The 13,094-nt window shown below is 33.5% G+C and overlaps 1 protein-coding gene across 1 annotated transcript; it reads left to right on the top strand.

The window, feature by feature from the left end:
• Nucleotides 1-609: 609 nt before the first annotated feature.
• On the top strand, nt 610-10,842 carry LOC120351326. The gene is made up of 5 exons (XM_039428198.1): nt 610-678; nt 1,171-1,272; nt 1,750-1,836; nt 2,247-2,474; nt 10,508-10,842. The coding sequence occupies exons 1-4, from the start codon at nt 632-634 to the stop codon at nt 2,380-2,382; spliced, it is 372 nt and encodes a 123-aa protein (XP_039284132.1). The 5' UTR covers nt 610-631; the 3' UTR covers nt 2,383-2,474; nt 10,508-10,842.
• Nucleotides 10,843-13,094: the final 2,252 nt, after the last annotated feature.

The raw sequence follows: 13,094 nt of genomic DNA, 5'->3' as shown, positions 1-13,094 counted from the left end.
GTACAACACATGCACATTGTTAATTTATAGAACAGAGACACATGTCAAACATCTGGGAAGCCGTTAACATGCAGTGTTATGGTTTTTCAAAATTCAAAAAATTAACTCGTCTCTTGATGGGAATTTCATTTAACGAATTTGATTCAATTGCTAAGAATATTAAATTTTCAACAGGATGTAAAGATGCTGATTTACTGTTAACAAAAACAGAAAATGTACACTTTCCAATTTTATCTAAAATATTTGAATTGCTCAATATACTAGACAGCGGCCATCTATATTATGATTGTACAAATGATTCAGCATTATCTGTTGTTAAAAATTCCAATGAACTTTGGTAATGCTTGTATGATATTGCAGATAAAAAATGTAAAAGAACTTAGATCATTGACCTCTCTCTCTCTGGATTCACTTTAATCTGACAGTATAGCATTAGATGTGAGAGAGGGAATTTCTCAATTCACTTTAATATGACAGTATAGATGTAGAGTGATAGGGAATTTCTCAATTCACTTTAATCTGTCAGTATAGGGGGGAGAGGGTGGCGAGGGGGGAGAGGGGGGAGGATATTTCGAGCAAAAAAGTCTGTCTAAACTCTTGAAACCCCTCTACTGTTCTTTCAGCCAGGGAAATGAAAAGGCGGCTACCACCAGAATTTCATGCCAACAGACGTAGAAGGTTAGTTGATTTCATTTCATATAATTAGATAAATTTAAATGTCACGTACTTTAGGCCTACTATAATATGAAGCAAATCATGCTTTGAATAATTAATATTGTTATTATGTAAATATAATTATATTCTCAGTTCGTATTATCTCAAGAGAGGTATTTCGTTATGTATGTTTTTATGTTTGTTAATATAGTAATGTTTATAGTGAGGTGATACAAATGCGACTAGATATTTCAAGAATCGGTTTTGTACAATATTTTTGTTCAGAACATACTGTTAACGATGTGACCTGAATTGAATTTATAGACTAAACCTATTATTAATTCTGTAATCTTATCTAAATTTAGGAGAAAAATAGCTCAATGTAAGCTCTTTTTATCTCCTGATCATTGTGATTCCTGTGGAAATGAAGTACCAGTGAGAAGAGTGTAGAGAAATTGCAAATTATGTAGACTATATATGAAAAAAGGTTTGCAAAGTGATTTTTGAACATTTCAGGATTGAAGAACAAACCTTATCGCTCGAAGCGCCTTCATCTTCCCAGGCTGACAGTGTTTCAGCAGATTCCATTTCTGTATCCACTGAGAACTTTCAACCCAGGTAAACTTTGTAATTTCAAGATTCGAATTTCCACAATCTCATTTGCATTATGTTACGACAGGTTAAGAATTTACAATGAATAGTTTGCGACTCACAACACTTTATATTCAACTTTGATGAATTTATAAGCATCACTTATACATGACGTGAATTAAATAGAGAAAATTGTGATTGGAAATGTTCCCGATCCCAATGCTCATTACTTCTAATGAAGTAATTAGATGCTAATAATAGTCAAATGTATTCAATTAAAATTGTATGTCCCATGGTTGTCTGATCCTTCTCCATATTCCCTATAGGAATTCACCCTCCACCATAAATACAATTATACCCTTACAAAGACAATATTTAGTATCACAGTAGCCCATTCTCTGTGTTGGAAATATGAATTTACTTATCCATTTGCTTCATACACTTTCTTTTCATATCCCATAATCACAAGTTTCCAGAATAATTTTTTTCTAAATTTAATTGCAGTGCAACATCAACTCCTAAAGGAAAGAAGAGAAGACCACACAAAAGAAAAGTACCAGTGCATTTGATGAAATGGAGATTACAGCAAAAGTAAGGTAACTTAATAGTTTACAGAATTTAGTTATCAGCGAGTATAGTAAATTACCTATTATTTCCCTCTATAAAAAGAAGTGAAGTTTTTTATGGTCCATATCCTTGTATCTACCAAACCACCGGTTATTTTTTGATAAATAAAAATAACAATTGAAAAAACGAATAAGCCAACACATACATTATAATATAAAAAACACATATTTGAATAATGATAGCCTACTTGGAATAGACATTCACATTCAAAGTTATATAATATTATTTCCTATACAAACATAACGTTCCCAGGCATTTCTTTAACTATGATTCAATTATTTCCCAAACTATATTCAAAATTTAATTTTATAACTAAAATTTAATTCAATGAGAATTAATACATCAGACCTATAAACTTTTCTTTTTTTGTAAAGGAAATCTAAAGGAGAAGAAAAATCTGGGCCATCAATATCTTCTTCCACCTTAGAGTCAAATCTAAAAAACAGCGTCCTTGATGGCACCTCTGATTTTGCTACAATTGTGCCACCAATCCCCTCAATTGGTCTATAACCAGCTTTGAACCATGAGATTGATACCACCTCAATGCGAAATAGTGGAGTTTCTTACGTGGAGAGTAACGTCTGTGATACTTTACTAACAAGGTATGTCATCATCTCAACTTACAACTAATTTCATATATACGAGTATGGTGTTCTCTATACTTCCTGACAAGTAGAATGTATTTTGGTCACTGGTCCACTTTTTTCTATATTCTATTGTTTTTTTCAACTGTTATATAAAGCTTTGTTGGATCTTCTTCTTCTTCTTCTGATAGTGCCTATTCGTTCCGAATATTGGCGATCAGCCTGACTATGGTTATCTTATTTACAGCCATCCTGAAAAGTTCTGTTGTAGTTTTGGAGAACCAGGTACGCAGGTTTTTCAGCCATGATATTCTCCTTCTTCCTGGTCCTCTTCTGCCATAGATCTTTCCTTGGAGAACGGATTTCAGCAGTCCGTATTTTACTTCATTACGCATTATATGGCCGAAATATGCAAGCTTCCTGCTCTTGATGATGTTCATCACTTCCAAATCCTTATTCATTCGCTCCAATACAGCTTTGTTGGTCACTCTGTCCATCCATGAAATTCTCAACACTCTTCTATACAGCCACATCTCAAAAGTCTCGAGTCTTTTTTCAGTTGACTTGGTCAATGTCCATGACTCCATCCCATGGAAGAGTATTGAGAAAATGTAGCAGTGGAGGAGTTTGATTTTGATGTGCATATTAAGGTTGTGACTCTTGAACAGTTTTGCCATCTGATTGAATGCAGCCCTCGCTTTTTCTATTCTGCATTTCACCTCTTGAGAATGATCCCATTTCTCATTGATCAAGGTTCCCAGATACGTGAACTGTTGCACCCTCTCTATCGGCTTGGTGTTAAGCATCAAGTCACATCCTCCCACTGCTCCCTTACTTATCACCATGAACTTTGTTTTGTTTACATTTATCTCCAAGCCATATTGTTCACTGACGCCTCCTATCTTGTTCACAAGCTCCTGCAGGCTGTTCATGTTGTCAGCGAAAATTACAGTATCATCTGCATATCGGATGTTGTTCAAGCTTTCTCCATTTAACAATACTCCCATTTCAGTATTCTCAAGGGCCTCCCTGAAGATTTCCTCTGAATAAAGATTGAATATCAATGGTGAAAGGATGCAGCCCTGCCTGGATCAACCCACAAAATTACTCATTGAGAAATATGATTTTGGACTAGTATTGTCTTGCAAGAGAAGATTCACAATAAGATCAATTTTATTAGAAGTTGAATGATTCAGCTAGGTTGTGTTGAAGGCGTTTGTAGATGCTAAACAAGAACGAGAATAATTTTTCATAGTTAATATTTGATACTTTTAGTGAGATAAATATTTTTTCAAGCTAGTATTTCGAAGCTAAAAAAAACAAATATAGCCTACAATATGAAAATAGCAATAATGACTCGATCACCTGACTAATATTTGAAATTTTAGTACAGTATAAATAAATTCCACACTAGTTAATAAGACTAACATTACTAGTTCATTCATGCAATAGGCGCCTCAGGTTGGCGATTCTATCAAGCTCCAAGAAAAACTAACATATTAGCAAGAGTCAGAGAGGGATAGTAAGATTTTTTTCTTTCAATTACAAAGAATAGACACAATAGACATTCCAAACCTGAAGAGACTTTCTGCACACCGTTCTACAACAGAAAATATTACAATGGGCTTAAGTGAGAAAGAGTGTGACAGGGATAGGGGAGAAAGCATGAAACTATTATTAGCCAAACGCGTTTCTCTCTCACAGCTGTATAGCTTCTCCAAACTTAGGGGTTGGAAGAGAGAGAAAGCGATTGTCAGAGAGAGTGCAAGTTAGGTTTTGTTTGGATTTGGAGTATTGCTTGTCGTGTTGTTTTATCTGCTGTGTCAATGGCTATATAATACAGTATACAGTTATATATGTGTGTCAATATGGAGTATAGTGTTATACAGAGTATATATATATAAAACACGTTCACGTTCATTAAAACTCAGTTTTTAAAAAGAAATTTTATTTGCAAAAAATTGAAGTCTGGTTGCCTGTAAAGTCGGTATACGGACGAAAGTTTTACGTGACAACGACTTAGAGTGGTAAAATAATTTTAATGTGAATATTCATTCGTATAGTAGGAAGAAGGATGAAGTAATAGTAACAATTTAAAACATTTATTTATACAAATAATTATATTTAAAACATCAATTTATACAAAGATTCTCGCACTGAATTTCATATTTGTGGCGCATCTAGTGGCACAGTCGCAGGAGATTGCTTGCGGCGCCTGCGCAGGTTGACAGCTCCGTTTCACTCTCTCTCCAGGTGAATGCTTCGGGTCGCTGCTGGTTGCTCGCCACTGCTCCTATTCGTGCTCTTTCCAGACGACCGTGAACCGAAACGAACGCTCTCACTCGCTCTCATTGTGAGCGCATAACGTGGGAACATAACGCAGTTTCTTGAAGTGTCACCCGGCAAACCAATTTATAAGACGTTGTCACGTCAAAAATACATGTTAACACATCAAGTGGCTGGAGTAGACTAACTAAAATGAGCGCGCTGAGAGCGACACTAAGCGGTACTGACAAAAATAGTAGTCAGCACATCAATTGTTTAAGTTTACATAATTCCTCCCTCCTTAAGTTTTTTTCATCCCGAAAAATAAATTTGGGACACTCAAAAATTACAAAAATTGAAATGAGGTTACAAATTAAAGTTTACTAACTTAGATCTAATTTCTAGGTGGTACAATATAGCTTATGGTAGGGGTTGATGATATTGGTACTTGTGTATCAATTCGGTAATTTAGTACACTGGTTGGCTTCTTAAATTTGTAATAAACGATTATCAAAATTACAAGAAGTATGAATTTACTTAAAACAAAAATTACAATGTGGCGTGTCTTAAGGACGAAAGAAACTTCAAAATTTATAAAATCAAAATCTCTAGGTTCAATATCATCAAGTTCACTAACATCTTTCAAATCGATAAGTTTAGTATGAATTTTATTTGGTACATGACTTAATTTTTGTGCGTATGTGGTAACTGAAGTAAACGGTAATTTTACATCTGTCATTTTATCATTGATATCCAGATTGATAAGGAAAGATGAAGGAGTATTTATAGTGCCATTATTGATATTAATTTGATCAAACTTATATCCTAAAATACAATTACAATTTTCGAAATAATTCATAAATGGTCTATCATTAATTATTTGTATTCTTACACAACTATCCAAATCCTTATTATTTACTACAGACAAAATACAGTTATCATGTATAATTCCTCCTGAAGTACAGAAAGAAATAGAAGAGAATTTTTGACAATTGGTCAGTTTCCAAAGCTTTTTGTTTTTATTAATGATCTTTTTGAATTGGGGGTTTCCTTTACCTCGTGAAATAACTATTTGGTTTGCTTCAGTGTTTATGATACCTACTATTTTCGTCCATTATACCTATTCTATCATCTGAACTTTCTTGAGAATGTTGTGTCATTAGTGAGTCATTGTCATTATCATTATTAGTATTATTTACAAGGTTTTCGTTGCCAGTTTCCACATCATTTTCATTAATATTATCAATATTTGCATTAACTATCGAATTGTTACCTATTTGTTCATCAAGATCATTCAATACACTTTCACTCACCGACGGAGGAGCTTCATTGTTATGGAATCTTAGCAGATCATTGATATCAATGTCATCGTACTCATCATTGTTATTGGCATTGTCGTTGGCATTGTTCGCATTATTTTCCGCGGGAAAGCCTGGGAATAATTCTGAATCGTCAAAACCTGTAAATTCATCACTACTTTCCATCATATTTACATTGAAAGGCCGTGAGAGACAATCAGCAACACAATTTGAGCGACCTTTTATGAATTCTACGGTGTAATCATACTCTTCCATTAACAATTTCCATCTCATTAATTTAGCATTTGGTTCTTTTAGAGAATGAAGCCATTGGAGTGGCTTGTGATCTGTTCTTAGGGTGAATTTTCTTCCATACAAATATGGCCAGAAATGTTTCACTGCCCAAGTTATTGCCAACATTTCTTTTTCAATAGTAGAAAAAATTTTGTTCAGCGGGATTGAGTGTTATAGAAGCGAATGAAATTGGGAGATCTTTATTGTCAGTCATTTGACTAAGGACCGCCCCTAAGCTTACATTGGATGCGTCTGTTGTCAAAATATATGGATCATTCAATTTAGGTAACTGTAATATTGGTGTGTTAGTAATTGCTTCTTTCAGAAAATTGACAGCTTCAATGAATTTAGGATCTTTTGGGTTTATAGTGGATGTTTTTCTCAATGCGTTAGTTAAAGGTTGAGCTATTTTAGCGAATCCTTTTATCATTTTTCTGTAGTATCCTGCCAAACCTAAAAATTGTTTTACTTGTTTAGTAGTTTGTGGAACGGGAGAATCTTTTATTGCTTTTACTTTTTCAGGGTTAGGCTGAATGCCTTTTTCCGAAACTATGTGACCTAGAAATAGAAGTTCTTTCTTAAAGAATTCGGTCTTGTCCAATTGTATTTTTAGTATTGATGAGTTTTCAATCGTTTGAATACAACGTTCAGGTGTTTCATGTGCTCTTGTAAGCTATCACTAAAAATAATAATATCATCAAGATATACAAGAACATTTGGTAAATCACAAAATATCAAGTTCATTGTCCTTTGAAATTGAGGTGGACAATTTTTCAACCCAAATGGCATTCTGAGAAACTCATAATGACCATTTTCAGTACTAAAAGCTGTTTTTGGTATTGATTCGGGTTCCATTTCAATTTGATGGAATCCTGAAACAAGGTCAATAGCCGAAAAGTACGTTGCTCGACCGATTTTTGAGAACAAGTCTTCAATATTCGGGAGAGGAAATCTATCATCTTTAGTTTTGTTGTTCAATTTCCGATAATCTACTACAAGACGAACTTTGCGTTTTCCTGAAGCATCAGGTTTCTTCGGCACAACCCATAAGGGAGAGTTGTACGGAGAATTAGACGGTCTTATTATCTTTTGTTCGAGTAACTTGTTTATTTCATTACTAATATCCTGCCTAAATGAGATAGGATAGCGGTAGTTTTTTGAATAAACAGGTTCTTCATCTGTAGTCACTATTTTATGCTTGAGCAAGCTACTAGCAGTTAATATATCACTTTCGAATTTTATTATTTCGGGATATTTCATAAGAGTACTAATAATGCATTCTTTCTCTTCTAAGTTCATATGCTCAGTTCTCAATAAAGAAGTGATTTCATCAATGGAGAGGGGATTATCGATCATCTCACCCATGTACAATTCACATTCTTCTACAGAAACTGTTTCGATACTCAACGTTCTGTCACAATCAGAAAAATATTCAATCTCAATAAAACCATTCCTATCAATATCAGTTACAGTATTATACAACTGCAATTCCTTAATACTAACAACACATAGCTTATCTGATGGAGTGCAAAACTGCAAACATTAGTTTTAATTTTCAATTCATTCCAACCTTTGTTGATTTCAATATGATTCATTCCTAACAGTGGTATCGTGCAATCTTTCGTTATGAGACAATTGGTCTCCAAATCAATTTTTGCTTTCAACCCTTGCAATGTTTGCTTTCCAATAAGAACATCATAATTATCGCTAAAATCATACACATAAAATTTTTCATCTTTATCAACACCAAGCATATTCTTAACATTAATATTTACACAACCTTTTCCATTAGATTCACCAGCGGGTGTACGAATTTTATAATCACAATCAATTATTTTTGTCTGAGGAGAAACCATTTGAGGTTTAATGAAATTTATATTTACTAGCTGTATCGATCAAAATTCGTGAATCATTGTAATGAATATGAGGCAAATCAAGAGAGATCGTATTCAAATCTAATACTACGTTTTTGGATTGTTGTTCGAGCCTACTTCTAAAAAATGATTCATTTTCTCGCAAAGGTCACTTACAGCATTTTCCATAGAACTCATTCTAGCATTCATGCTTTCAAATTCGGAAAACTCATTTTCAGAAGATTCAATATTGTGAACTGGAAACTTTTGAAAGTAGGAAACTGTTCTCATGCTCACATCGTTTGATTTTTGATTCAAATTTTGGTTGTTATTATTGAAGTTTGCATTTGGATTACGATTGAAGTTGTGATTTTGGAAACTTTGTCCATTACGAAATCTATTTTGAAAGGATTGTTCTGTTGAAATTATTTTGAGGCTGAGAGAAATTTCTCTGATTGAAATGATTTTGAGGTTGAGAAAAATTTCTCTGATTGAAATGATTTTGAGAAAAAATTCTCTGATTGAAATTGAAATCACGATTTTGAGATTGAGAAAAGTTTCTTTGATTTGAATTGTTTTGGTTTTGAAACTGATGGAAATTTTTCGGATGCGAATTTTGATTGGAATTTGACGAGTTTTGTTTTCCTTCAGATTTACTGAAAGTTTGATTCATTTGTGTTACATCAGTAGTAAATCCTAAATGTTTCAAATAAGCACTACTCTTATTGATAATAGCCTGTCTTGCATCACTGAGGTCTTTGATTCCTAGCGTTTGTAGGTGAGCTCCAAGCTGATGGTTGATTCCTTCGACTAAAATCATTACAATTTGTTTATCCAACTGAGATGAGATAGTTTCAAGAATTGGACCAGTTAGTCCATCGAGTTTGTGTCTTGAGATAATCACGGTTTTTTTTTTTGTTGCAGTCTATTTATGAATTGAATAGGGTGTTCTTTTTGGTGTGATTTCAAAGCAAACATTTCCATAGTTAATTGTTCTACTGTCCTATTATCGGCAAAGTTGTTTTTCAAAACATCAATCAAATTTGAGAGGTCATCTACTGTACTGTTGAGGATTACATCTTTAGCAGGTCCATGTAGTTTGTTTTTACAATAGTGAAGGAGAATCCAATGATTGTCTGCTGCTTCCACGATACGATTATTACAATAGTCATTTTTCAATTTTTCGACAACTACAAGAAAGCTAAGTAGTTCTATTGGGTTTCCTGTATATTCAGGTATTATGTGTAGGTGATGTTTCGCAATTGGTCTTGAAATAAGGGGGTTATCCATTGTGCTTTCACTGTTATCTTCACTATTACTGTCACTGATTGTAGATGTGGAAGACGTGTTACCTTGAACAGTGGAGTTGGATACAGCTGCAGCCAGAGCCAGGTACGATCTTAATCTTGGCCGGTAATCGATAAGAAGTTTATGGTCTGGTCTGCTATCCTTCTTGCCTTTCTTCCCCAGGATGGTGGTTGTTGGTTGTTGGTGTTCATGAGTCACTCTTCCACTTGACGGTCTTGATGATGGTTCATATCAGTTGCGACCCCGACTTTCAAATTTTCCACGATCACTTGTGATTGATAATTGATCAATATAAACTGGCAGTTGAATGAACAGCACAATTTTCACGAAAAACTCTTCAGGGTCCCTGTTCAGGCGCCAAACACGTTCACGTTCTTCAAAACTCTGTTTTTAAAAAGAAATTTTATTTGCAAAAAATACATGTTAACACATCAAGTGGCTGGAGTAGACTAACTAAAATGAGTGCGCTGAGAGCGACACTAAGCGGTACTGACAAAAATAGTAGTCAGCACATCAATTGTTTAGTTTACATAATTTATATATATATATATATATATATATATATATATATATATATAAATCATATAGAATTACTATCTTCAGCTCAATTGGTAAGGGAGAAAGAATACATCGATACAAGATATTCACAGGCATACAATTATCATTTCTGAGGAAGATTATCGACATACTGTGATATATAAACCTACTCTTCATCACTATAAACTTCAGAGAGAGGGGTTCATTCAAATACTAAAACTAAGTCTAATTCCAAGTTGACATTTTTTGTAAAATTATATTGGCCTAATTACTATAGATCTAGAATTTGTCAAAGAGTCTCTATGCTCTCCTAGTTCTCTTTACGCACACAAAAGCAGACATAGGCAGAGAAACATTATTATGTCTGCTTACTTTGGCATGCCGACGTTGATATTCTCCCCGTCTGCCTGCTGCTATGTGCGTGCACCAATAAAATAAAAAATCTCAATCATTTTTCAACATGTTTCGATAATTAATCACCCCCATTTAATTACAGATATGATGAGTATCCAGATCTAATAGTTGAGCCGGATGGAAGACCACCCAAAGACGATTTTAATATTATTTCTGGCCGATTTATTGTGGACGGCAAACATCTTGTGCAAGAATTGAGATCTTTGGACTACCATAGATACAAGTGTGAAAAAGTGATAATGGTTATATGACACTGGTGTCTTCAACTTCAAAAGCATTAGAATGGACAATGAAGTTTGTTGTATGGACAGCTCCACGAACCAGCTTCCATAAATGCGTTTCAAGAAATGGAAGAAATTTAAGTTCAGCCCTGCGGTTTGTTTGTTGCCAAAGAACATGACTTCTTGGCGGCTTCACCTGACGGACTGGTCGGAGGTGATAATCTGATTGAGTGGTGAAATAATCTGGTGAAATGTCCAAAGTCTGCTGAAAACCTCACTATCAGCAAAGCCGTGATCAAAGTGAAATCATTCTGCTTGGAAAAACTACATTGTGGAAACGTCCGTCTCAAGAAAAACCACAATTATTATTACCAGGTAAATTCATAGGTGATTTTTGATATATCTAACCCACAATAATGGAAACTTTCAAAACCGTCATGAAATAAACGTGAGATGAGAAAAATAATTTTATTTATGACAGAAAAAACTTAAAAACTTGCCTCTTAGGGATCAATATCGGGGCACCGAGCTTCGCTCTGGAGTACAAAAGCATATAAGCATAAACGCATAGTTTATCATATTCATATGTGATAAGTGAGTGTTATTTTGTTATTCAATTTGTTTTGTGAATAATCTAAGTTAGAACGTTTATGTTTTCAAATATTTGAACTGAAAATTTGAACTGAATTCAAGTGTATGGATCATAACCTACTTTTTGGAATATTATAGTGTATAAATCAAAATTTGGGGAAGAAACCGTTTTGGGCTATGCCTTGGCATGCTACCAATTTCTCCTAAATAGGTTGGATAGCATTTCACACCTATTAACCTAAAGGAAGTTATCGGCTCCAAAATGTTAGATTCTTGATAAACTATGAATGGATCTATTGCTTATGAATGAGAAATCAAGTTTTCAGAGCAAACCAACTTATAATCTTCAGAAGAATTTTGGCAATATACAACACAAATCCACAAAACAATACCTTACACACTTAAGCATCTATCATCATTACAAGCTAAATACTTATCCATTTATATAGTTGAAAAACAATGGCTAAAGGCTTGTAGACACATAAAACAATTTTATACAAAATTAGAACACCATAAAACTGTTCAAAACTCAATTTAAAACATTAAAAATTCAATTAAACAGAAAAATATTCAGAGAACACAAAATTAGAACACATAGCCAGCCATCATTTTTTAGAGAGAAGCTCTAACAAGTACAGAGTAAAGCCCCACCTCAAAACCAGTGTTGACGTCGTGAACACATCACCAATATTAAATTCCAAAAAATTATAAATTACAAGTTTAGAATTTACATTTTACATTTGTTCTCAATAAAACTTTATTTCGAAACTGTTATTCTAAATTTATATATATCCTCTATATTTATAATGATCTATTTATCTGTTAATTCTGTTAACTCAGTTTCGGTGATACCATGGAATGTGCAACACAATTATTTACGATAAATTCTCAGTTAAAAAGTTGTCTGCATATCGATTACTCTGATATTTACTATCAAGTTTTATAGATCTCGAATTGAAGATTCGATTTTAATTGAGAAAAAATGTAATATTACAAATACCCCCCTCTTGACATAAAAAATTTTACTGTTTGAAAATTTAAAGAAAAAATTACATTGAAACAAATGGAAATTGTTGAAATTAAATTCGAGAACAGTAACAATTTTTCTATAAAAACATTACATGTCATCCTATAATATTGAAAATTATTATAAAAATTCATCAATAGCATTTGTTATACGTTTCCAAACAATATTTCAAAGTATAGAATATCAAAATTACTTTTGATTCAGCTTTATAATTTAAGGAAAATATCTCAACAGAAAGTTTAATATATATAAAGAATAGTTTTTTGAAATTGCACATAAATTTAATAGATAGAAAAATTCAATTTTTTATTGCATGAAAATTTAGTATGTGGAACAAAAACAATTTTTTTTTTAAATGAATTGGTGATGAATTGTTACATTTAATTTTCACATAAAATTTCAATAAATCAAAAAATGTTCATTTCTTTCACTATTGACGCGGTTGATTTTATTGATGCAAATTTTGGAAAACAGTCCATTAAGGCACTCAGTATGAATTTCAGTTAAGTGTGACTCCAGTGTGATGACATCAGTGTTGGGCTGATCCGAATACTCATAGTGTTTGGCTGATCTGGATGCACGTAGTGTTGGGGTGATCTGGATGCACGTAGTGTTGGGCTGATACTTGTAGTCGACTGATGCATACCAAACTTGATACAGGTGACATCTCAGTTAGCATTGCCTCATGCTTGTAGTAGACGGCTGCATACCAAACTCGATACAGGTGACATCTCAGTTAGCATTGCCTCATGCTTGTAGTAGACGGTTGCATACCAAACTCGATACAGAGTCACGTAAATTTTGTATCATATAATTATACAATGTACATT

The sequence above is a fragment of the Nilaparvata lugens genome, chromosome 5, assembly GCF_014356525.2.
Source record: "Nilaparvata lugens isolate BPH chromosome 5, ASM1435652v1, whole genome shotgun sequence".
NCBI classification, from domain to species: domain Eukaryota; kingdom Metazoa; phylum Arthropoda; class Insecta; order Hemiptera; family Delphacidae; genus Nilaparvata; species Nilaparvata lugens.
The sequence above is the reverse complement of the archived record's forward strand: the minus strand, read 5'-3'. Positions and strand labels throughout refer to the sequence as shown.

Coding starts and splice junctions, on each gene's coding strand:
- LOC120351326 (XM_039428198.1), top strand. CDS start 632: ATGAAAAGGCGGCTACCACCAGAATTTCATGCCAACAGACGTAGAAG. Junction 679..1,170: donor CATGCCAACAGACGTAGAAG/GTTAGTTGATTT, acceptor TGAACATTTCAG/GATTGAAGAACAAACCTTAT. Junction 1,837..2,246: donor AAATGGAGATTACAGCAAAA/GTAAGGTAACTT, acceptor TTTTTTGTAAAG/GAAATCTAAAGGAGAAGAAA.